The sequence below is a fragment of the Azolla caroliniana genome, unplaced genomic scaffold, assembly GCF_043228905.1.
Source record: "Azolla caroliniana isolate FFs.n. ecotype wild unplaced genomic scaffold, voAzoCaro1.0.p SCAF_1, whole genome shotgun sequence".
In the NCBI taxonomy this organism is placed as follows: Eukaryota; Viridiplantae; Streptophyta; class Polypodiopsida; order Salviniales; family Salviniaceae; genus Azolla; species Azolla caroliniana.
In genome coordinates, this window is record NW_028230436.1 from 7,107,341 (window position 1) to 7,133,358 (window position 26,018).

The following is a 26,018-nucleotide window of genomic DNA, read 5'->3' on the forward strand; positions in this document are numbered from 1 at the left end:
TGCTAAAAATAATATGTTGAAGTTAGTCATCCCTAACTCTTTCCCCACTCACTTATACGAAGATTGTAAAAACACCTTTTTGCTACTACATATAACTCAAATTTCTTTTCTGAAAGGCCTCAAGAAAACACCAAGATTTTGATGCTACTACAACATGAACTTAAGACAAAATAGTATGTCTTTTCATATCAAATGTACCCATAATAAATTTACACATATAGATTGATACAAGTATCACCCATCACACAGATGTGATGTGAGTTGGGATTGTGCAATCAATGAAATATATACCCCTAATATTAATTTGGAGATACAATAACTATATACTCCAAGAACTATTGATAATGACAAACTTACAAATAAATCTACGTAGCACTTGCCTTCAGTGAAATAATGTGCTTTGTGTTCTTTTAAAAGCTTCCCAAGATCCAGAACTAGCATTACAAATGCTATTTCACAAAATCCATTTGCATTTCTTTAGCAATCATGTGCTCTACATGACTTATCGCATTAAATAATTGATGACATATCAACAATGAAATTTAGGGACGGCACTATATGATGAAAATAAAAGACAGATGAGCATATGAAGTTATGAATTTGGAAATATAATACCAAGGATCATCGACTTATATGTGAATCCTCAACTAAAATGTGAATATATGTATATGTGAATATCCTCGACTTAAATGAATCCTTTATATATTAAGTCTGAAGATGGATTATTTATTATGTTTAGCATTCTATTTTGGATTCGAATTCACGAACTCTTGAGTGTCAGTCTTTCTTCAATGTTTTCAATGACTCCTCCCTAGCTCTCCTGAGTTTGGCGCTGCTTCTTTCTCAATCGACGCATCTTCATCACAAAAATTGGTTTCTCAGGCACTGGGATAAATTTTATGATGAGCGCAAGAGGCCAACTCACCGACCCAATCAATACACTTATCACCCAATATTGCCAACCTAGTTTCACGGTCGAAGCAAACTTATTCAAGAACTGAACTATAACAACTTGGAATATAATTGAAGCACCCACAATCCCCATGAAAAGCCAACTTGTAAAAATCCCTTTAAATACATTCTTCTCCTCAAGCTTCCTTGCATTGACTTCATTGAAGATCTGACAAAAAACGAAGGCATTGAATATGACAGTCTTGTTGATATTCTCGGCATCCTTACGGTTCTTTAATCCTAACAATTCCTCTCCTCGGAATTGCAGCACAAGCAACACTATGACTTGATAACTAGCTTGTGACAATATGTTCCTCCACATTATATTGGAAATCAGGGGATCAACCACTTTGATGGGTGGCCTATCTAGTAGGGCATCAGTGGGTCTTTCAGTGGCAAGGGCAAGAGCACCTAATGTATCCATGATCAGGTTGACCCATAACAACTGGACAGCAGTCAAGGGCACATCACCTGCCGACATGGCAGCGATAAAATTTATCGTGAGAGCAGCCACATTTACAGTTAACTGAAACTGGATGAATTTTTGTATATTCAAGTAAACGGATCGACCCCATCGCACCACTTTGAGGACCGAAACAAAGTTGTCATCCATGATGATGATGTCGGAGCTCTCTTTGGCAACTTCTGTGCCTTGGATTCCCATCGAGAGACCAATGTCTGCCTCCCGAAGAGCTGGGGCATCATTCGTGCCATCTCCAGTCACACCCACAACTTCCCCAAGCTCTCGCAATGTGCTTACCATCAACAACTTATCGGTAGGGGATGATCTCGCCATAACAGTGATCTTTGACACTTCCCGCTTCCTTTGTTCATCAGAATAGTTACGAAACGTGATCCCATCGACAGCCACATCACCTTCCTTGAGAATTCCACACTCAGTCGCTATGGCCTTGGCCGTCATTATGTTATCCCCAGTGATCATCCGGACCTTGATACCAGCAGCCTGGCACCGCCGGACAGCCTCTGGAACCTCGGGTCGGCACGGGTCTTTGATTCCTACGATCGCCAAGAGGATCAAAGGCCCTTCAGGGATTTTCCACTCTTTCTGTTCACTACCAGCCGAGAGCTCAGCCGGATCACTAATGGCCATATAGCCAAAAGCTAAACACCTCAAGCTTTCCGCAGCCATACCTTCGATCACATTCATCAAATGAATTTTCTCCTGAGTTGTAATGGCGAGTGTTGAGTTATCTGGGCACAAGATTTTGTTACTTTGACTCAGTATAATCTCGGCTGCTCCTTTCCAGTGCACATGCACTTTGTTGGTTCGGGTAACCCGAATGGCCACACCGGCTTTCTTTTTAAGTGAATTGAAAGACTCGACTTGCAGTGCGGTAGACAAAGACTTGACAAATGAAAAATCCATGCCCATATCTAGGCCCCACATCAAAGCAGCCTTCTCTGTTGGGGAGCCAGTCACCTCTGTCTCTCCCCCTTCCGAAGGCACGAAGATGCTCCCATTGCTATTATGTGCAATGCCCTCAAACAGCAAATCATAGTAGTCCTTGTGGAGCGTTTTTTCTTGCATCACAGGATCTCTCATTCCCCCCGCTACCCATGCTTTCACGACAGACATTTGATTCAATGTCAATGTTCCAGTCTTGTCGCTACATATTGTAGTAGCACTACCCATCGTCTCGCAAGCTGATAATCTCCTTACAAGGGCCTTATCGGCGATCATCTTCTTCATTGCATATGCCAGAGTAAGAGTGACAGCGAGTGGGAGACCCTCTGGCACTGCAACCACAATAATAGTTACTGCGATTGCAAATATCTCAACCACGCTGTTGAAAGCATCCATTGCATGGGTTTTCCCCGCCTTAAACTTGCCCCTACCAGCTGACCCCTCAGTCCGGCCAACAAAGTAGAAAATAAGAAGCACTACAAACACGATAACAGCAACAGAAAGGCCAACTTTTCCTATAAATGTAGCTGCTCCATTCAAACGTACTTGGAGTGGGGTCTCTTCATCGCCATCATCGCCGATTGCTGCCATTAGCTGACCCCATTCAGTAGACATCCCGACAGCAGTGACCACCATAGAAGCACTACCATCATCAACCTTGCTACCGGATAATAAGTAAGGGGACTTAGAGTGCACATGTATAGGCTCACTCTCTCCAGTGAGGCTTGATTGATCTATGTATAGGGAATGTCCTTCAACAAGCAACCCATCAGCTGGCACTTGATCCCCAATGTTGAGAAGCACAATATCACCCACCACGATATCGAAGATTGATACTTCTTTTCTCCGACCACTTCGGATAACCTCGACTTGAATGTTCCTTTTCTCATCATTTAAAGCTGAGAACTGAAGAGATTGCCTATAATCACTAATGGAAGTGACCATTATAACAAGGATTACAGCAAAACCAATGCTAGCACCATCATACCAACCCTCTTCTATGCCATGGGTCTTGATACCCAATGCCATTGTAAGCACTGCACAAACCATTAGGATTATGAGAGTAAGATCTTTGCATGCATCAAAAGCAAAGGACCAGAAGCTTTTCGGCGGGTGCCTTGGGTATGTGTTGGAACCGAAGTCTTTTCTTCGGGATTCAAGCTCTTGGAGCTCGTCCGTTACCCCGTTTTCAGGGCTTGTTTTGAGAAATTTGGTGACACTTTTAATGCCGCCAAGTCTCTTAAGAGTTTCTATGTTATGATCCTGTGCCAAGCTCATTAGTTTGGAGGAATCTATTTCTACTGTTGGTTGTGTGGCCTTGCCAAAAAGATAAATAGCTCTAACCACTTGGACACTTACACGAAGTTTACGAAGACTTTGAGATTGGTTTTCCTTTGTAAGGTTGGCAGTGTACCGGAATCTTCGAGCAACATTGAGCACCAAAGTAGCCTTTCTCCACTGCTCTAGACGTTTTGTGCTTGGGTTCTTAGGAGGGATATTAAAGACATCTTGTGCATGGTCTTCATCATCATCATCATCATTGTCAAACCTTTTGAAGCTAGGATTAAAGTGGTAAGGTGTTGCTTTATCTTTCCATGCAAGTTCACGAAGCTGAAAAGAGTGACTACTTTTATGTGTTGACATTTGGGCAAATTAACATTACCTACAAGACAAAAGGTGGGAGTTATTAAAAAATTATTGTATATGCACACACGCACACAAAATACGAATAATGCAGCGTCAATATAAGATGTCGGTAATGAGATGTGCTATGATTCATGATGATGACTAGGAGGATAACGAAATCTCCTATTGAGGAGAGTTTCAGATTGAGATTGCAATCTTGGAACGATTCAGATCTACTGTATAAATGCCACCTTGCTAGTGATGTTTTTATTTTATTTTTTGAGCCAATTTCTGTGTTGTCTGGTTAAATGGGCACGGTTGGCATTCTTTATGTGTCCTATTTAAGTTTCATTTCAAACCTTGATTGAATGAATTTATTCAACAGTTAATGTGAGTAATAGCCAGCAAACTAATGGGCCTCCCTCTGGATTAATTGGCTCCAAAATTGGAGAGCGTGTCTATATGATCAAAGGTTTGCATATTATGGAATCTCTATTTATTTTTTTCTCTTTTTCTTTCTGTGCTAACAACGAGAGCTAATCCAAGAGAACATTGGAAACTCCATCGACAAAACCAAAATCTTGCATTTGTAACAATAAAAACATGGGATTTTAAGCATACAAAACATATTGTCCAGATCCAAAAACAAAGGCATGAGGATTTCGCTTTCGATCAAATCAAGATGTATTTATTTAAATCAATACAAGCAAGGAAGAATGGGAAAGAAGGAGGAGGAGGAGGAGGAGGAATGCCAGAAGAACCAAGAGAGATCCAAAATGGGGGTGGAAGAAAAAGGGAGGCGCAGCCAGCAATCACAAACGAGCAAATATTCAGAAAAGAGAATGGAAGCAGCAAAGTGGGGATTTACCGGGAGGAGAGGTGTCACATTCGCGGGGTCTGCTACTTTGGGTGATGATGATGATATATGATCTGGAGCACCTACGCGGCGAGGCGGCCTCCCCTGTTCCTGTTCATATTGCTATATACCCAAAGTTTGAACTATTTTCAGAAGCTTCTCTAAAGTTGGGGGGAAGGGGGGGCCGCCCCACTACTTCTATACATATTGATATAATATTGAATCACAAACTACTAACCAACCGACCATTCCATGGATGTACATATGTACATATGTCAAACAAACAAACAAACACTTGTCACATTGTTGGGTGGGTGTCTTGTAAATCCTTCCCTGGTGTTACTGTAATCCAATCCAATCCAATCCCGTAGTCGTAGATCACTCCCTCGAGATGCTACAATCGCCTTCTCCTTTCCTCCCCACCTTCCTTTCCGAGGCCACCACATCATGGTCAATACTTACCCACCTATAGGCTTCCTTCGCATCCGAACACCGCCCCGCCAGTCCTTGATCTTGATCCTCGCATTCACCACCCTCTGCGAATGGTTATCGTAACCATGCATTACCCTTTCAGTCTTCGGAATATATTGGTATATGACATGATGTCACATTATATGAAAGAGAGAGAGAGAGAGAGAGAGAGAGAGAGCAAGCGAAAACATAATCATTGCTACCGGAGCTCTCGTTATCTGCATGGTCCGCGATGGTCATTAATCTATCGTGTGTTATTGTGACCTTTCTCAAACTATTTGATATTAAAAGTGAGAATGCACAAAAAAGAGACGGTAGCGTGAATTGTAAGAACTATTGATCATGTTGAAATCTCCATGGTTCATGACTGTCATTCATCTACCATGTGTTTGACCCTTGCTCGAGATATTTGGTATAAAATGTTAGGATTTGCACGAAAAAGAGACGGTAACTTGAATAATTAGAACTACAGATGATGAAATCTCGTTAACTAATTTGTGGTTTTTATAATACGAAAGTGTGCTATTGCGTGGAAAAAGAGTCTACATGTTGTAATTTATGGCTGCTACTACTTTGCATGTCCTCTCTTTAACTCCGGACAATCTATTATTTTGAGATGTATATTCTATGAATGTTATGTGTAAAGCCTTAATTGCGCGAGAATATGAAACTTGTATTATTTGATATCTTGGCAAGTGTATATGCTTTTGATAATCTCCTTCAACTCCCCAAATGCCCTCGACTCTTATTTCCCCAAACAAAACCCTCACTCAACCCTTGAAAGAGAGACAAAAACAAATAATTTGAGGCTTGTGTCAACAAGTTACTTAAGAACGCTAACGAAGGGAATTTGGAGAGACAATGAAACTCAGGGGCATTTGAAGGAAGGAAAAAATAGAACATATTCCAGAGTCTTTCTCTTCAAAAGACATAGTGAAACGCCATTATTGTAAGCTATTTATGGTTTAAATTATTAATTTATGCTTGATGCTAATTTTTCCCTTGTGTCTCTTCTCTTGTATTGTATTTTTTGCATTTTGTATTGTTGGAAAATTAGGGAACTCGCCCAACAAACCAATGGAGCTCTACTCGAATTTTTGTCGCTAACACTATTTTCCCAACGGCATAGCATTTTAAGAAACTTCTTAGGTTACGTACGACCAACATTATTCATTGGATTATCCGTAATCGGAGTGTACAAGCTTCTTGGTTTGCCATTTTAATGAAAATTGAATGTCAACTTACATTAGTTAGAAATGCTACTAGAATAGAATATTAAGGTACCCCAAGCATTGCTATTATGAGATACTTCTAATCACGAGGTCGTAGATAGGGTCGTCATTGTTTGATCAAATACCTCAACCGTGCTATTATTGACTTTTATAATTAGAGGTTTAAACAAAAATCTACCTATAATAGTCTGCTAGCATTAAATATCATTAGAATACAAGAGTACAAAACGTACACGGTTTCACATTAGCTACATATTATTAAATAATATTGACTTTATTGCGTACACCATTTCTTCACATATTTATCATTTTTCATTGCATAGAAGTAACAATCGGCAACGGTTCGGTTCAGTTTGAGAGGGTCAAAACCGAACCGTTAAATTTTTTTGAAACCTGAACCAAACCACGAAACCGTTAAAACCGCGGTTTCAGTTTTCAACTTAGGTCAAATTTTAAAATTTTAAAATTTTAAAGTTTTAAAGATGTTCTAAAATGTGAGAATAAGGAAAAGATTGTTTAAAAACAATCTTTTAGCATTTTTTAAAATAAAAAAAATAAATTGTTAAACCACGGTTTCTAACTGTTGAAACCGAACTGAACCGTTTTAAAAAACCTAAACCTGAACCGAACCGAGCCCAACCGTTGAAACCATTAAGCCGCAGTTTCACGGTTCGATTCGGTTCAAACCGAACCATTGCCGATTGTTACATAGAAGTTTTACCCAAGGACTTTCACTATTGAAGTGCTATTTGATTTCAAGCATTATTTTGAATATGACTTCTTGTCTATCCCATCTAGAAGAAGCTTGTGATTTAGAGGTTGAGGATGTATTGGTGTATGGCTTGTGCATGGAAATGGGTCAAGCCAACAATGGTCCATGTGTCGATCATTAGGAAAGGTTAAAATGGTACACATAGAGATCCTAAGGAATCAAAGGTTGTACCAAACTCACAATCCTTATCTGAGGAGGCATGACTGAGGCATGACTATTTGTCTCACATGAGGAGGGAGTGTGATTCATAAGGGACCTGGGGAAATAATAATGATCTTTAAACAAATAGAAGATTGAAGGCAAATATCAAGGATTTTCACCAAGTCTAGAGAGTTGGTGCTTTTATTAAGTCATTTGCAAAGGCTCAAAACTTTGTGCTCTATGATGAGGGTATGATATGATCGTGACTTTCTAAAATAAGACTACTCAATATGTACTTCTCTAAATTCAAAAAATGTTAATTGAAGGTGTAGCTTCTTTTAGGTAGCTTCATTGTTACCTAACTTACGTTGTTGTAATGCTCTCAAACTTGGTATATCTGCTCTAAAATTCCATTTATGCCTCGGGCTTCAACGTTGAGCAAGTATTGGTTGTCACCTTGTCTTTGTTATTCTAAATTGATGGTCTTGAACACGAGAGTTTTTGTTTTCTGCTAGTTTTCAAGTTGTGTATATATTTGGTGGTCTTCTTTCTTTATTATTTGTGGTGCTAAGGTTTACACAAGTTACCAATTTGGTCATTGTGCTGTTATTTTTTCTTCAACCTAATCAACCCCTCAACTCCTTTCTGCGGTGCTCAACCTACCTTCCGAATTGGCAAACCAAAACTTTGTTGTTCATGTGTGTTCAAGTGATGGTTGCAATGAACAATGGTAATTAAGCTATTATTACCTCCAATCACATGTAAGAGAAACAATATTGCAACACCCACTTGTTAATGAATACTTGATGGTGCACTTATGGGGTGGTTGTTCATTCATTGATCACAGACAACGGAATCCATGTAGACTTGACATAATTAATCACAATCAACAATTAGGGCTACATTCCAATTCGAGGATGAACACATAAACACATAATAGAAATGATACAACCACCACTTATCAATCATTCAGCTCAATCCTTTGTCATGTGAAGCAACTATTAACAGAGGATATTAGAAGAGTGAGTGGCCCATGTGATGGATGCACTTTTACAATTTCAGATCAATATCGGTTCACACTTCATTCGGGACATGTGTATACGCAATGACGTTACAAATACGAGTAGTTTCTAATTTTTTCCAAAGAAGTGCTTGTGGGCCAAAATGAATGTGACGTGTTCTTTTCATTGATCATGGTGTAGGCCACCCTTATGATGTGAAGGTTCTTTTGCTCTCCTAGTCTTTGTTTTATTACTTGGGTATATCAGCAGGTGGGTGAGTTGTGTATGTAACTTGGTTAAATGGAGATATGTCAAGGAATTCATTGGAGATTTATTCTATGTAGCTATTTCATAGAAGAAATTTGAATATTTTTGGTCAATCTCCTTCTCCGTAGGGATTTGGAACCTCTGAAAGTGGGCAAAATCTCTACTCTTTGCAATGCATTGGGTGCACGAATCTATGCATAGAGAGATCATTGATGACATTAAAGTAGTACCTCCATAGGTGTTGTGGTTTTGAGTGCCCTCATTCATTTGAATGGATGAGTACTCGCATTCTCATCCCAAATCCCTTAAATTTGAATGGATGAGTGCTCACATTCTCTCAAGCATCTCCCTCATGAGAGTGTGTTGACACATTCGTGTAATCAATTTGTTGTTTGGTGGTTTTCTTCATCTTCCTTCGATCTTCACAATAGAGAAATGTGGTGGCACTCTTCCATAATATATGCAAAAGTATGTGGCCACACTTCAATGGCAACGACCGACCATGTCAATGCGTACGAGCGAATTCTTCTTTTAAACGGCAACTTCAAGCAAGCAATGGATAGCCCATGTTGATGATTAAGTAGTGCTCATGTAAAAGAGATAGATAAAATAAGATATGAGTGTGATATATTATACATACATACATACATATTGTGGGGTGCATGTGTTCCTTTTTGTCACTCTTTTAGCACACCCTTTTTAGCATGCATGTAGCTAAGCCAACCCAAATGGGTACCTCTGTATCGACTATAAATTGAGCAATAAGTAAAACGCTAAGTATGCTACTTTTGATCTCTTATGTGCATTTCACATATTGGTGGAGATGCGGAGTAAAAATTTAACACTAACACCTTGTTCATGGTGTCCTAACTCCCTCCCGTTGCCTCCGTATCTGATACCCCTACGCATTTTGAGTTCCCGTCACCTCATGAGCAGTTGCCCCACTTTCCAAATGGAGCAGCTCTTGCAAGTCCTCTCCAACGCTATGCTTCAAATCAGCTCTTGAAATTGACCTCTGGGGTGCTAATGGAAGAGCCACACCCCCCCCCCCCCCACACACACACGTCCAAGCGTTCGCCTCTTCAATCACTCCATCCACACCATCTTGTTAGACTCTAGTATTAGTATATCTTCCATTAGCGTCGCCTTAGTTCACCAGTTAGACCTCTTGACATCCATCGCTCCTTCCATCCAAGTCCTTTTCGGCGGTCACCAACATCTATATCACTATCGTACGCAAGCCCATTGCACCGTCACCTTAGGCAATCTCACTTTCTCACACCACTTTTATGACGTGCCCCACTAACTCTTCGTCCTCACCTTAGGTTGCGATTGGTTCCTCAAGCGTCATGCTATAATTGATTTCATTGCCCACCAACTTCTTATCCCACGAGCTCCCACAATCCCCCTCATACACGATAGCCTTCCTGTCCCCCACCTCAACCAAGTCCAGGTGGTCCTCAGTCCACAGGAGCGATTGATCTCTATGCGCCAATTACTAGCTCGTTTTTCATCGCTAGCCCTATCCAACTATTATCTTATCAGGGCCGCCAGTTCCACGGGGATGTCCTCAATGTCGTTGTAGCTCAACTAGGTGTCCAACAGGTGTTTACGTCCCCATACCATCCTCAGACAAATGGCCTCACCGAACGCCTCAACAAGACCCTCAAGAAGGAGATTGTCACTTACATCGATCCATGCCACAAAACCTGGGATCAAATCTTGCATTTCATCACCCACGCCTACAACATATCCGTACAGGCGTCGACACGGATCAACCCGTTCCGAGCACTCTATGGGCATGACCCTCGCCTCCCACCATAATCGTCCATTGATGTCCATTCCAAACTTACCAACATGGATAGTGCCACTTGAGGGCTCTATCTGGACCAACAGATGCTCCGAGCTAGCTCCCGAAACCTACAAGTTGCACACTAGCGCCAGAAGCATGCACCACAACTTGTTAACCGTAGTTCATGCCATCAGATCCACCACACACTTGCTTCGACGCGATTCCAACGGCCGATTTACCTCCTCCCACATTGCCAGCATCAAGCCTAATGCCACCCTAGGCCCATCTTCTCACCCCCGTCCTTTCCCCATGTCGTAAACCTCATTGTTTCCCTCAGAGGGGAAATGTGGTGTGCATGTGTTCCTTTGTGCCACTCATTTAGCACACCATTTTTAGCATACATGTACCTAAGCCAACCCACCCTTTTAGCACACCCTTTTTAGCATGCATGTAGCTAAGCCAACCCAAATGGGTACCTTTGTATTGACTATAAATTGAGCAAGAAGTAAGAAGCTATGTAGGTTGGTTTTGATCTCTTATGTGCATTTCACAATATATATGTACGTATGTACATGTATATATATTCACATTGCCTCAATAACTGAAAGCTAGAGGCTCTAAATAAACAAAACTATCATGTTTTTGCCATACATGTTTCCAAACGTATTAGTAAATCATTTGGCAAACTTTTTTGGAGTCAATCTTGAGCCTTAAGAGTTGGAAATATTCCCCACCACCAATACCAAAAACAACTTTTTGGAACAACTTTTAACAACAAAGAAAGGAAGATAAGGGTTTTTAAGGGGGCAAATTGGCCCCATGATTCATGAGAGAGACCCAACAAGAGAGAGAGGGATCACATCTTTAAGTTCTCTCCGATGACAACAAAAAGCTTACAATGGTCTCACTCCACACCATTGTCTTAAATATTATTTGAATAAGCCTACAAGCATTCTAATCTTAGATACTTAAGTTCCGTTATATAATGGCTCTTTCTAAACCTCAAGAATCCAAACCTGATTACTTACTTTCGTACCAATCTTTTATCTTTTACGGGTCCATCCTACCCATTTACTTCGTATCCTGTTTCAATTTAAGGCATCCAGCACATCACTCATCAAATCATAAGCCTTTTGCACAAACGTTTTGAATTGTTTAGGAATCACTTGGAAAATGCTGAAAATTCTGGCACTAGTCTAAATCTTGTGATTTTGGTGGAATACTTAGGAATGGTGGCAAACGGGGAGCTTATAGAGTTGGTTGGCAAATTATAAGGAGATCCGAAGAATTCAAAACATTAGTTCGGACGTAGTAGACCATAAATATAATAATGAAACCTTATGTATTCCTCACATAAATTGTCAATTGTACAATGAGGGGCTCAGAAACCTTGAGTGCACTAGAGTTATGAAATTATAAAGGATAAAACAATACATGGACTTAGAGTGATCCACAATACAACAGTCTACTTATTATGTGATGCCGAAATGAAATAATGAAATAATGAAATAATGAAATAATGAAATAATGAAATGATGGTGTAACACCCATTGCTGAGGTGCATTTTTCTCGTGGGAATGTTCCTTCATGGGAGCTTGGACAAATCATAGAGCCAATACCAATGAATCTATGCATGTTTCGCTCATCCAAGTATATAATGATGTCTCAGAAAGTTGCCTTGGCATCTATATCCTATCTGATCATCATAAACTCTTGCTTGTTGATCCTTTCTCCATGCTCTCATCGATGTTTTGTCCCTCGATCTCCTGAGTTTGGGGCTTCTTCTTCTTCTTCAATCGGCGAGACTTTATCACCAAAATCGGCTTCTTGGGCACTGGGATGAATTTCGTGACAAATGCAAGTGGCCAACTCACCGAACCGATCAATACACTTATCAACCAATATTTCCAATCAAGCCCCACAGTAGAAGCGAACTTGTTCAAGAACTGAACTATAATCGCTTGAAATACAATGGAAATGCCCACAATCCCTACAAAGAGCCAACTAGTAAAGATCCCTTTAAACACATTCTTCTCCTCAAGCTTCCTTGCATTCACCTCATTGAAGAGCTGACAAAAAACAAAGGCATTGAATATGACAGTTTTATTGATTTTAGCTGCATCTTTGTCACCCTTCAAGCCCAACAATTCCTCCCCTCGGAACTGCAGTACAAGCAACACTATGACTTGATAACTAGCTTGAGACAGTATGTTCCTCCACATTATATTGGAAATCAGGGGATCAACCACTTTGATGGGTGGCCTTTCTAGTAGGGCATCGGTGGGTCTTTCAGTGGCAAGGGCAAGAGCACCTAATGTATCCATGATCAGGTTGACCCATAACAATTGGACGGCAGTCAAGGGCACATCACCCGCTGACATGGCAGCGATAAAATTAATGGTGAGAGCAGCCACATTTACGGTTAGCTGAAACTGAATGAATTTCTGTATATTCAAGTAAACGGATCGGCCCCATCGCACCACTTTGACGACCGAAACAAAGTTGTCGTCCATGATGATGATGTCGGAGCTCTCTTTGGCAACTTCCGTGCCTTGGATTCCCATCGAGAGACCAATGTCGGCCTCCCGAAGAGCCGGGGCATCATTCGTGCCATCCCCAGTCACACCCACAACTTCCCCAAGATCTCTCAATGTTCTCACCATCAATAGCTTATCGGTGGGCGAAGACCTCGCCATCACAGTGATCCTTGACACCTCCCGCTTCCTTTCTTCATCGGAATAGTTACGGAACGTGACCCCATCGATGGCCACATCGCCTTCCTTGAGAATTCCACACTCTGTCGCTATGGCCTTGGCCGTCATTATGTTATCCCCAGTGATCATCCGAACCTTGATACCAGCAGCCTGGCATCGGCGCACTGCCTCGGGAACCTCGGGTCGGCACGGGTCTTTGATTCCTATGATCGCCAAGAGGGTCAGAGGCCCTTCGGGCATTTTCCACTCAGTCTCGTCTTGACCGGCCGCAGGGATCTGGGCAGGGTCACTCAACTCCATGTAGCCGAAAGCTAAACATCTCAAGCTTTCGGCAGCCATGCCTTCGATGACATTCATCAAATGGATCTTCTCCTCCATGGTGATGGCGAGGGTCGAGTTATCGGGGCATAAGATCTTGTCGCTGTGGCTCAGTATGATTTCGGCCGCGCCTTTCCAATGCACATGCACTTTGCCGGTACCCGTAACCCTAACCGCCACGCCGGCTTTCTTCTTAAGTGAATTGAAAGACTCAACTTGGAGGGTTGTGGAGAGGGACTTGACAAACGAGAAGTCCATGCCCATCCCTAGGCCCCACATCAAGGCAGCCTTCTCTGTGGGAGACCCAGTTACCTCTTTCTCTCCCCCTTCCGAAGGCACGAACACACTGCCATTGCTGTTATGTGCAATGCCCTCAAACAGCAAATCATAGTAGTCCTTGTGAAGCGTTTCCTCCTGCATCACAGGATCTCTCATCCCCCCAGCCACCCAAGCTTTCACCACAGACATCTGATTCAATGTCAATGTTCCAGTCTTGTCGCTACATATGGTAGTGGCGCTACCCATGGTCTCGCAAGCCGACAGCCTCCTCACAAGGGCCTTATCAGCGATCATCTGCTTCATCGCATATGCCAAAGTGAGCGTGACTGCGAGCGGGAGGCCCTCTGGCACTGCAACCACGATGATGGTTACCGCGATCGCGAAGATCTCCACTACACTATTGAAAGCCTCCATTGCACCGGTTTTCCCGGCCTTGAACTTCAAATCCCCCGATCCCTTGGTGTGGCCCGCAAAGTAGAAGATGAGGAGCACGACAAACACAGTCACGGCCACGGAAAGACCGACTTTCCCGATAAATGTAGCGGCACCATTCAATCGTACTTGGAGCGGGGTCTCTTCATCTGTATCATCACCGATTGCCGCCATCAGTTGACCCCATTCGGTAGTCATCCCCACCGAAGTGACCACCATAGTGGCACTGCCATCACCCACCTTGCCACCTGATAACAAGTAGGGGAACTTAGGGTGAACATGTATAGGCTCACTCTCCCCGGTAAGGCTCGATTGATCTATGTATAGAGAATGCCCTTCTACGAGCAGCCCGTCGGCCGGAACTTGATCCCCAATGTTGAGAATCACAATGTCACCCACCACTATCTCAAAGATGGACACTTCTTTCCTCCTCCCGCCACGGACAACTTCGACTTGGATGTTCCTTTTCTCGTCATTTAAAGCCGCAAACTGAAGAGATTGGCGGTAATCGCTAATGGATGTGACCGTTATGACGAGGAGTACGGCAAAGCCGATGCTAGTACCTTCATACCATCCATCGTTTATGCCATGGGTCTTGATGCCTAATGCCGTTGTAATCACAGCACAAACCATGAGGATGATGAGAGTAAGATCTTTGCATGCATCCAAGGCGAAGGACCAGAAGCTTTTCATTGGTTGCTTAGGGTATGTGTTGGGACCAAAATCTTTCCTTCGGGATTCCAGCTCTTGGAAATCGTCGGGGACACCATTTTCGGGGCTTGTTTTCACGAATTCGATGACTGCTTCGACCCCACCCAACTGCTTGAGGTTTTCGACGTTGTGATCTTGTACTAAGCTCGCTAGTGTAGCCGGGTTTATCTCCTGTTTCGGGGATTTGACCATTTTCCTGAACTGATGGAGCGCGCCAAGCACATTGACAGTTGCTTGGAGCTTCTTGAGGTTTCGATCTCTTCTAAGCTTGGCAAGGTCGGCGGTGTAGCGGAATCGCCGGGCGACATTGAGTACCAGCGTAGCTTTTCTCCACCGTTGAAGGCTCGAGACAGGGGTGTGCTTATTGGGAATAAAGAAGATGTCTCGTGAACTCGTATCATCATCATCATCATCATCATCATGATTAGTAGCCTCATCTTTTAGCCATGATGCATCATTTGATATGGTGGAGTTGATATAATTAGGAATAGAGAAGGTGTCCTGATCTTGTGGATCACTTTCATCATGGCCATCATCATCTAACCTGTAGGATTTAGTATTGTCCTGCACGGATTGTGTTCCGTCTAATTGCAGAGCTAGTTCGCGGTGATCGTCATTCGAATGAGTTGCTTCTTCCCCATGCATTTGAACCATCTCATTACCCACAAAATAAGAAAATGACCCCAGACACACACACAAACAGGCCTATGTCAAAAAGGATAATAACTAAATTAGTTGCAGGTTCACTCTTCTTCCCCAAAACCCTGTTTTTTTTTTTTAAAAGAAAAGAAAAAAAGAAGCATAAAAGTCCCTCTGGTCTACAAATGGATCGATTAAACCTAGAAAATCTTCACGTCACCATTTGTTATGACCAGTAGTGTTTTGAAAACAGAAATGTGACACTTTCTGTGAGATTCAAAACTTCGAAAAACTTGTCGGGGAAGTTAGTCGTAACGTGGGAAGCAAGAACAGAGAGATCCCGTCGGGAGCCAAGTAAAACGCTACATTGAGAATCAGATCAGATCGTTACAATTGGGGCATCAAGAGAATTCATTGACTTCCTCTTCCCATTGATTCATCAGCATGCTCTTCATGGAGGGAGGCTGAGGAAAGAAGGCCAAGTTACTACCTTATGAAGTCAAACATTGTTGGCCATGGTGAAAGAATCAACGGTTTGGCTACGTCAACATTAGCAGCACAGTCTCGTGGGATTGCCTGCCTTTCTACCTTATTTCTTCAAGTGGCGACCGGTTCACCAATTCCATACTAAAAGAAAGCCCAAATGGAAAGAACTAGCGGTGGTCCGGTCCATCCATTATACGTAACTTGGAGGAATTGTCAAAAACAAACAGTATATAATTCATGTTCATTCCATTATTCATCATGACCACTACCATCACATTCAGGAATCAGGAACACCCCCCAATTGATTCATTCATACTACTACTACTACTACTTACACATAAAATTCCATTCATTGATCGACAGGAACTAATTAATCTCTCCTTCCGAAACTAAATTATGTTTGCATATTTGTACGCGAATGGATCATGCAATTGTATCCTCCCCTGCCTGTACGATATCAGTTGGGAATTGCTAACATCAAAAAATCTGTCACCGTTGAATATGAATAGATAATCGATATTGTTCTCCCTCCCTCCCTCCCTCCCTCCCTCCCTCAACGGATCGATCGATTAGTTTCGAAATCGATCAGTTTTGTTGTACGTACACCTACCAGAATGCAGTCAGAAGGAAATTTACTGTTCAGGCGTACCTAGATAGATCGGCTAATGAATTCTCAGACAGTCAAGAATCGCCCTTTCTGGGAATATATATATATATATATATATATCTGACAATCGAATCTTGGGCGTCCCCTTAAATCAACTTACCAATGTGCATCAGATATGAGTTTGATGAATAAGAAGAATCAATCTGTTTCACACAAACACAGAGTCTCACCCAAAAAAAGAAGCCAAACAGAAAAGTTCAATTCATGACTTTGACGAATAAGAAGAATCAATCTGTTTCACACAAACACAGAGTCTCACCCAAAAAAAAGAAGCCAAACAGAAAAGTTCAATTCATGAATCCATTCATATGCTGTATCGATTTCTTTTGGTGATGCCATATATAAATATTCAAACAATTGAACACATAAATCTAAAAGCACAAAAAATAGAGAGAAAAAAAGGAAAAAATACAAAAAAAACTTTATATATGTATGTTATGGGGCATCTTTTTTCTGATTATATTCATCCCATATGTACTTAAGGGCTGTACCTGTCTGTGCGTAAATCTAAGCCAACTGTAAGCTGGTTGCACAGAGGAGGACAAAGCGTACCGATTGTCCGTACTCCGAACCCCAATTTATGTGTATGTAGCATGGGTTGACTGTTAAATTGGCTGCTTCCCCATCGTCAACTGTATGAGAAATATTCCTGGAATATCCCCTAAAACAGAATTAAAGAGGATATTCCACATATTAATGAATTTCTAATGAGCATTAAGACGAAATGATTATTAATCGTCTCCCTCCCGGCAAAAAGATAGATGCCGTAACAGGCTTTGTACAACCAGTCTGAGCAAAATAGGTGAGGGGATGGTGAGAGTAATCGCAGGCCTCCTCCAACATCAGTCGAAAAATCTCTGTTGCCAAAATTTGAGGTAATATTGACCCCAAAACTGGTCATAATATGCTTCCGATTGCATAACGCCATTGACAGAGGGGGTTTCCTTTGCAAGGCAAAGCAGCAGGAAAAACAAAATAATAATAATATTCAATCCATTGACAGTCTTCTCTTCTTCTTCTTTTCCAATTTTGCAATTACCATATGTATGTATGTATGGTGTTCATGCGATGATGATCCAGAAGAGACTGTCATTTTAAAGATTTACCATTCGAAAGACTGGATCTCCATGATTTGTTTATTCCCTACCATCGATTAATCCGGCAGATGCCTTACAGACACCCCGCCCCCCCCGAAAGAAAAGAAAAAAAAAAACAATTCACAAAAAATAAAATGAAGCGAAGCTTCGTCTAGGGGGGTTTGACTCTCTGATTCTGGATCATTTCTTCTTTCCCAGAACCTTCCTTGAATTATATATAGATATATATATATATAGAGAGAGAGAGAGAGAGAGAAGTAAAACTGGTCTCAATGACCTGTGCAGAAATCTAAATATGTCCAAAACAGAGAAGCTTCCTGGCTATGGATTTAGCATATAAACTGTGGAAAGTGTAGTATAGACATATCACCATAAATGCTATATCAATTATTGTAAATTCACATTTCCTCCTCGTTGACAATCTTTGAGAAGCTCACAACGAAAGAGGGAGGTTGCCTCCTTCCTTTAGCTTCTTTCATAATATTAATATAAAGCCTAACTAGTTGTGGCCCAAGGCCCAATCTCAAAAAGAGTTTTCGAGTTTCTTGAACGGCTACGATTATTACCCATCCTAGATCTTTGCCCATTAGTTACGGGTTTATCTAACAACAACTAGTGTGACACGATTTATCCGAACATACCTATTATACAAAGTGAAGCGCAATTGAGGGTCGATTGACATTTACAGGTGTCAAAATGTTGTTGTTCTTGTAACGAATGACGCCATTAATGAGTCTCTTCGATTGACTATCATCTTAGGCTAAACAAAATTAACGGAAGGTTAGTCTAGTGCATGTCGTATACAGTGTTTTCATGAATTTGGACTAGTATGAAGGTTAGTCTTGTAGCTAAGGTTCCTTGGGTCAAGTGATCATCAAGTCAAATCAAACTATCTATTACATATCGATACTTTGTTGGATCAACAACATTAGAGTTGACATATGTGTGCAACTTCAAGTTGGGGTGAAGAATGTTGAGAAGCAAGCTCAACATGGTATGTGATGCTTATTGGGAAATAAGCTATAGTAGCTATTTAGCTACTTGTGAACATAAAGGAGAAATAGCTAATTAGCTATTGACAGCTATTTAGCGACTGACAGCTAATTAGCTGCATATGTAAGTAACTTATTACTTAGGTAAAAAAGTAAGAGAGTAGGTAAGTAAGAAATATACAGGAAGTAGAACTCTGAGAGAGTGTGTGAGGATAGAGAGGAAGAACTCAGAAAGTGAGAGTAGAAGAGAGAAACAGACGAGAGCAAGTAGAGCTCTGCGTGTAATGAAATAGAAGATTTGGTTGCTACAGAGGTAAGTCTCCTTCCCCCTTCCCTTCTGTGTTTGAGCACCAAACGATCCAGCACACCACGATCCGTCGCGCACATAAGAAGAGCCCGAGTGCCTTCTTCACGTTTTCTTAACATGGTATCAGAGCGAGTTGCTCATAAAGAAGAGTATAGAAGTGCATAGATCTCAGAAAGGTATTTCTCTGTTTGCTGATCTAAATCAGAAAGTTACTTGTTGAAGTAATCGTAGCAGAAACCCTAGTTTGGAAGAGATAATGGATGCAGAGAATGCAGGCCAAATAGTTACAGAGAAACTAGATAAAAACAATTTCCCGACGTGGAAATTTAGAATGACAAATTTCCTGATGGGGAAAGGATATTGGGATTACATTGAAGGAGACCTAGAAGAGGCTCCGGAGATCCCAGAAGAAAATGCCACAACAGCACAGATTAAAGCATTCAAATATTGGAATCGAGGGGCAAGGATGGTAATGCATTGGCTCTCACTTAGCATCTCAGATTCGATGCTTGGGCACATACATGATGCTATGCTCCCAAAAGAAGCTTGGGACAGTTTGGTAAAACTGTTTGCAATAAACACAAAAGCTAGAAAGCTACAATTGAAGACTGAGCTAAATACCTTAGAAAAAGGTAAGATGTCAATAAATGAGTATGCTTTGAAAATAAAGAGCATATGTGAAGCACTTGCTTCTATCAATGTAAAGATAGAAGATGATGATAAGGTAGAAATATGCTTGAGAGGCTTAGGACCTCAATACAAAAGCTTTAAAACCTCTATGCTTACAAGGGATAGTATCCCAAGTTTTCCAGATCTGGTTTCAATGCTTGTAGTAGAAGAAAGGAATCAGGTGGATGATGTAAATAAAGGAAATCTTGAGAATGAGGGGCAAGCCCTATATAATAGTGCTGGAAGAGGCCGAGGAAGAGGCCATGAAAGATTTGGCTCAGCAAGAACCAACAATAATGGTTATCAAGGAAGAGGACAATAAACCATTAGAGGAAGAAACAACAACAGAGGCAAGGGGAGCAACCAAGGTAGAGGTAAGCAAACATATGTAAATGATGATGGTTGTTGGTATTGTGGAAAACCAGGCCACACATAAGCTGAATGTTACAAGAAGCAAAATGATGGGCAAAGAGGAAAGAGACAGCAGAATAACTATGCCCAAACTAGTGAAGATTGTGAAAAAGATGGTGCATTTGTGGTACAACATAAGATAACAGCAGTGACTGAAAGCTCATAGAAATGTAATGAAGAGTTTACATGGTATGTAGACTCAAGTGCATCTAACCATATGACTGGACATGCAAACTGGTTTGAAAGGTTAAGAGAACCAGAGATTCCTAGCTATGTATAGACGGGTGATAATAGTACTCACCAAATAGAACATGTTGGAGATATCCCATTGTGGGAAGAAAAAGGAAAGACTAAGTATATGTTGAATGTAATGCATGTTCCAAATCTTGCTAAGAACCTAATTTCTATTGGACAGATAGTAGAGCAAGGTATGCAAGTAAAGTTTAAGCAAAGTGGATGCTATATAGAAAAGAATGGGAAGCTCATTGCAAAAGGAAAACGACAAGGAAGAATGTTTATTTTGGATGTTGACATGCCTAGACAGATTTCAGCTATGTTTGCAAATGGAATGATTGTAGTCTCAGATGTGGAAATGTGGCATAAAAGGATTGGCCACATAAGTATGCAAACCCTAAAGAATATGTTGAGAAAAGATGCAGTGGCTGGACTGCCAAAACTGAAAAATTGTGAAATGGGAAAGATATGTGAAGCATGTCAGTGTGGAAAGCAAAATAGGTTGCCATTCCCTCATGAAAGACATGTAAGTAAAAATTTGTTGGATTTGGTACATACGGATGTATGGGGACCAACTAAGAATGCATGTATTGGTGGTTGTTACCGGCTGGCAAGAAGGCTTAAGGAGGTCCAAACCAGAGTGTGAAAGGAATAGTTTATTCGGGAACTGTTGTAATTAGTAGTCTTAAAATATATAGTAATATATGAGAAGATGTGGACGGATGGACTGGAATCGGTATGCCAATCCGGATCCGGACCGATCCCGAAAAGGTGCATGTTGGCACCGTTTTGTATTTCGCACCGGAGACCTATATAAAGGCCCGGTTACAATGTAATCAGGAGCGGATAATTAATAGAACTTATTGCTTTAAACTTTCAGCATTGATTACCGTTTTGTGCTTATTGTTGTATCTTGCGCGTGTTAATGATGTGTTGCTAAGTAATCGATTAAGGTCTAATTAAGCGTTGTGCCGTAAGTCATTCTAGTGAAGTGTCTTAAGTGGACACCCTGTGTTAGGCTGTTGTCCGGCCCTAGGATTAACACAATTTTTGGCGACCACAATGGGAGTGGCTTCATCCGTCCCGTAAAGAAATCTACATGGTTGAGCCCGATCGTAGTCGTATCGAAGAAGAACGGCAAAATTAGAGTTTGTGTTGACTACCGGAAGCTCAATGCGGCAACGGTAACGGATGCATTTCCACTTCCGTTTACGGATGGAGTTTTGGATGCCGTCGCCGGCCATGAAGTCTACAGTTTCTTAGACGGATTCAGCGGGTATAATCAGATCCGGATGCACCTTGATGATCAAGAGAAAATGGCTTTCGTCACCGAATGGGGAGTGTTTGTTGTCGTGGTGATGATGTTCGGACTGAAAACGGCACCGGCAACATTCCAACGGATCATCATGGAGATCTTTGGCGAATACATATCGGCTTTTATGCAGGTGTTCCTTGACAACTTCGCCGTCTATAGCCGAGAAGAAGATCATTTGCAGCACCTCCGACTATGTCTAGAGAAGTGTAGGGCGTACCGGTTAAGCCTGAATCCGGCGAAGTGTGTATTTGGAGTGTCCAGCGGAACGCTACTAGGGCATATTGTGAGCAAGGAAGGCATTGTCGTGGATCCGGACAAAGTAAAAGCAATCCGGGAGGCACCAACACCAAAAACGGCAAAGGATTTGAGCCGTTTCTTAGGACAAATCCATTGGCATAGCCGAATGCTCCGGTATTTGGCGGACCTAGCTACACCATTGCATGTTGCGGTACACCGAACACCGTTCCAGTGGATAGACATCGAAGACAAGGCGTACCGGGCACTAAAGGTATTATTGTCACAAGCACCGGTAGTGCAGCCTCCGGATTGGAGTAAGGAATTTCATGTGTTCGTGGATGCGTCCGACATTGCAATCGGGAGTGCGCTGATGCAACTTACGGAGCCAAGATGGTACCGGCCTGTATATTATGCAAGCCGGATGTTATCCCAAGCCGAACAAAATTACTCCACCACGGAAAGGGAAGCTTTAGGCATGATCTACAGGGTAACAAAATTCAGGCACTATTTATTGGGGACAAATTTTCCTTGCATGTAGATCATTCGGCACTCCTCTACCTAGTATCCAAAGCGTCACTTACCGGTAAGTTGGCCCAATGGACTTTGCTGTTGCAGGAGTTTGAATTCGAGATATTCCACCGACCCGGCATACAGCATGCGGTAGCAGATTATTTAAGCCGGTTACATTCCGACGAAACCTGTGACAAAGTACCGGACGAGTTTCCGAATGCTGAGCTATTTCGAGTCACTGCGGAAACGGCAACAGATGAAACGGTGGCACCAAAAGATAAGTGGCTAACGAATATACACCAATTTCTGAGCACTGGATTGCCTCCGGAGGAGATGAACCGGGACGAGAGGAAGCGCCTGGCGGTACAAAACCGGCACTTCTGTTTATTACAGGACACACTTTACCACAAAGGTGTGGACGGTATATGGCGACGAGCAGTGCGCAACGACGAGAAAGAGGTAATACTACAGGAAGAACACTACAGAGTCACCGGAGGCCATTATGCCGGGGATGCTACGGTTAGGAAGATATGGCAAAGTGGCCTATGGTGGCCAACTACATTGAAGGACGCAGTCCGGTATGCGAAAGAGTGTGATCTATGCCAGCGAATGGGCCAGTCAACGGAACAAGCTAGGATGCCGCACCAGCCAATACTACCGCTAGAACCATTTCAGAAATGGGGACTAGATTTTGTCAGACCATTTAAACCACCGGCAATGAGAACTGGCAACCGGTATGTGATCGTCGCGACGGATTACTACACTAAGTGGGTAGAAGCGAAAGCCTTACGAGATAACACCGCGGCGTCAACGACAAAATTCTTATACGGATGCATTTGGTGCCGGTACGAATGCCCCATAGAGTTGATAAGCGACCAAGAGGGCACTTTCTTGGACAGGTAGTGGAGAGCTTGACGTCATTCTATGCGGTAGTTCATAAACGGAGCACCCCGTACTACCCACAAGCCAACGGATTAGCGGAGTCAACAAACAAAACGTTACAGAATATCTTGCGCAAGATCGTCAATGAGAATCAGATAGATTGGAACACGAAGCTGCACAGTGTGCTCTAGGCTTACCGGACAACGTACAAAACAAGCATCCAAACAACGTCGTTCCGGTTAGCATTCAGATTAGAGGCAGTCATGCCAATCGAATTCCAGGTACCAAGCTTACGGATTCAAATTAGGGAACAACTCAATGAAAAAGAATCAGAGGCAATTCGGTTAAAGGCTCTGTGTGAGCTAGAGGAACACCGACTGGCGAGCATCATGCACCTGGAATTGGAACAACGGCAATAGAAAGCGTTTGTAGATCGGCACCGGAAGGGAAACGAGAAAATGTTCGAAATTGGCAAGCCGGTACTAGTGTTCCAGACCCGGATGGGTAAAATGCCAGGCAAACTACGGTTAAGATGGACCAGACCATACTGGATCACACACGAGTTCAATGGATCCTACCAGTTAGGGACACTTGCTGGCGAAGTGCAGGGTAAATGGGTCAACGGATTTAGACTAAAGCCATACAAAGGACCTATGCCCAAGAACCCATTTGAACGAAGGACCGCCGCCGAATCAGACGCTGGCAGGCCAACCACGACAGCAACCCGTGAGGAAAAAGGCTACCACGAAGCCGATAAGGGGGAGCACGAGCCGGCAACCAGGGAAAGCATAACAACGGCAAACCGTCAAGAGGCCGGCAAGGTGCGCGATTCGGGTAAGGGTCCGACAGGACCGGAGAAAAATTAACCACACAAGTAACTTTACAAAAAAATACAAAAATACAAAATCAAATAAATCATGGAAAGGAGTGGTGGAAACGGCCATGCAAACGAGGAGTAAAGAGGCACGTCGAAAAGGTACGAGGGGCAATGCTATTATAGTACACAACCTGCACATGCGGAGGCTCGAAAAAGGCGCCAAGATCCAGAGAGAAAAACCCCCACGCATCGAGACCTTCTCCTATCGCGAACCAAGGAGAACAGACGCAAACAGATGCGTGAAGATCAATCGCCGAGAGCTCGCACACAGAGAACCCCCTCCCTCAGAACTTTCTCTCTCACACTCTCCCCACCACCAAACCTCGCCAACACTCTCCGACCTCGACGCAGAGATGGACTGCCAAACGTTGTCTGAAGCCGCCAACAAATGGCTACGGCAGCACGGACTGGAGGGTTTCTTAACGATCATGGAGGCGGTGCCACACAAGGAGGCCGAAAAGATTATCAAAAAAATCGACACAGAGGTGATCACGGAGGAGGCGATCCGTGCGTTAATAGGCCTTCCGGAGGGAGGCATCTACACGATCGACAATCCTACCTCCGAGCAACTCATCAAATATTTCGGTGAGTACTCTCTCGCCAACAAGGGCTACAGGACACAGGGCGGCGAAGATATGCTATTCCGCGAAATTGCCCGTGTGCTCCATGAGTTCGGCCACGTGTACCCTCAACCCCCCGTCATGCCTCAGAACCGAGCAGGCTTGATCATCGCAATGTACGAAGGGGTCAAGGTAGATTGGCCGGTGTTGATCGCCGATGGGCTGTGTACGGCGATTGATATAGTAAGAGGAAAGGACGGCAAGGAAGGCCGGAAAATATGGCATGCGGTGACGCAATGGCTCACCCTATTGGCGCCACCGATCGAGCCCGTCCAACCCAAGAAGCGGGGAAGAGCAACGGACGGCACCCCGAATCCTGCTTCGAAACGGCAACAGTTGTTGGCCTCCAAGGCCACTAAGGGGAACACGACCGACGCAGAGAAGGTGGCAAAGGAATGCGCAAGCCGGAAGCGGCCGACGGACACACACGAGGAGACACCGGCACGGCCCCTGACGAGCCCACTCCACCGACCGGTGCAGCAAGAAACGGACACCTTGGCAGCGAGAATGAATGTCGGGACTCAGGCAGAGGAAATGGAGGAAGAACCCACGGAACACCTCCAGCGACGGCCGGTGAAGAGCACCACTAAATCAGCCGGGAAGCGTTCGGACCCACAGAAGGATAGAACGCCCGCAACTCACGCCAAGGGAGGCACCGAAACCGGTTCGGAGGGAACTGGTCACAGAAGTCCCTGCACAACAGGCAGCACCAGTTGTCATGATATGGCAAGACTCAAACCCATGACCTTATGCTACATGGGTCGAGCTCTTACCATTAGACTATGAATTGTAATTTGTAGGATATTATTTTCATTTATGCTTTATCATAGAAAACTGATGTATATTCCAGATCTCGCACAAGGCATTGTTTTGAACCAAATTAGTTCAACGCCAGTCTTAAGCCTCCTTTTATAGTGTTTTTAGGAATAATTCTGAAGCTTCTAGAATGTTCCAGAGAGATCTGGAATATACATCAGTTTTCTATGATAAAGCATAAATGAAAATAATATCCTACAAATTACAATTCATAGTCTAATGGTAAGAGCTCGACCCATGTAGCATAAGGTCATGGGTTCGAGTCTTGCC

At 42.8% G+C, this 26,018-nt stretch overlaps 1 protein-coding gene and 1 pseudogene across 2 annotated transcripts; both read right to left on the bottom strand.

The window, feature by feature from the left end:
* Positions 1-276: 276 nt before the first annotated feature.
* Positions 277-4,912, bottom strand: LOC147868713 (calcium-transporting ATPase 10, plasma membrane-type-like). Of its 2 annotated transcripts, none has more exons than XM_087322679.1 (2): positions 4,872-4,912; positions 277-4,040 (listed from the first exon to the last, which is right to left on the bottom strand). In XM_087322679.1, the coding sequence occupies exon 2, from the start codon at positions 4,019-4,021 to the stop codon at positions 812-814; it is 3,210 nt and encodes a 1,069-aa protein (XP_087178805.1). In that variant the 5' UTR covers positions 4,022-4,040; positions 4,872-4,912; the 3' UTR covers positions 277-811. The 2 variants fall into 2 exon arrangements, with proteins under 2 accessions (XP_087178805.1, XP_087178813.1); XM_087322687.1 differs by lacking the exon at positions 4,872-4,912 and having other exon boundaries at positions 277-3,414; positions 3,737-3,873.
* Positions 4,913-12,051: 7,139 nt separating this feature from the next.
* Positions 12,052-15,678, bottom strand: LOC147868714 (calcium-transporting ATPase 5, plasma membrane-type pseudogene; annotated as a pseudogene).
* Between the last annotated feature and the right edge of the window lie 10,340 nt (positions 15,679-26,018).

Excerpts from the sequence above, each read along its gene's own strand:
- LOC147868713 (XM_087322679.1), bottom strand. The coding sequence starts at position 4,021 with ATGTCAACACATAAAAGTAGTCACTCTTTTCAGCTTCGTGAACTTGCA.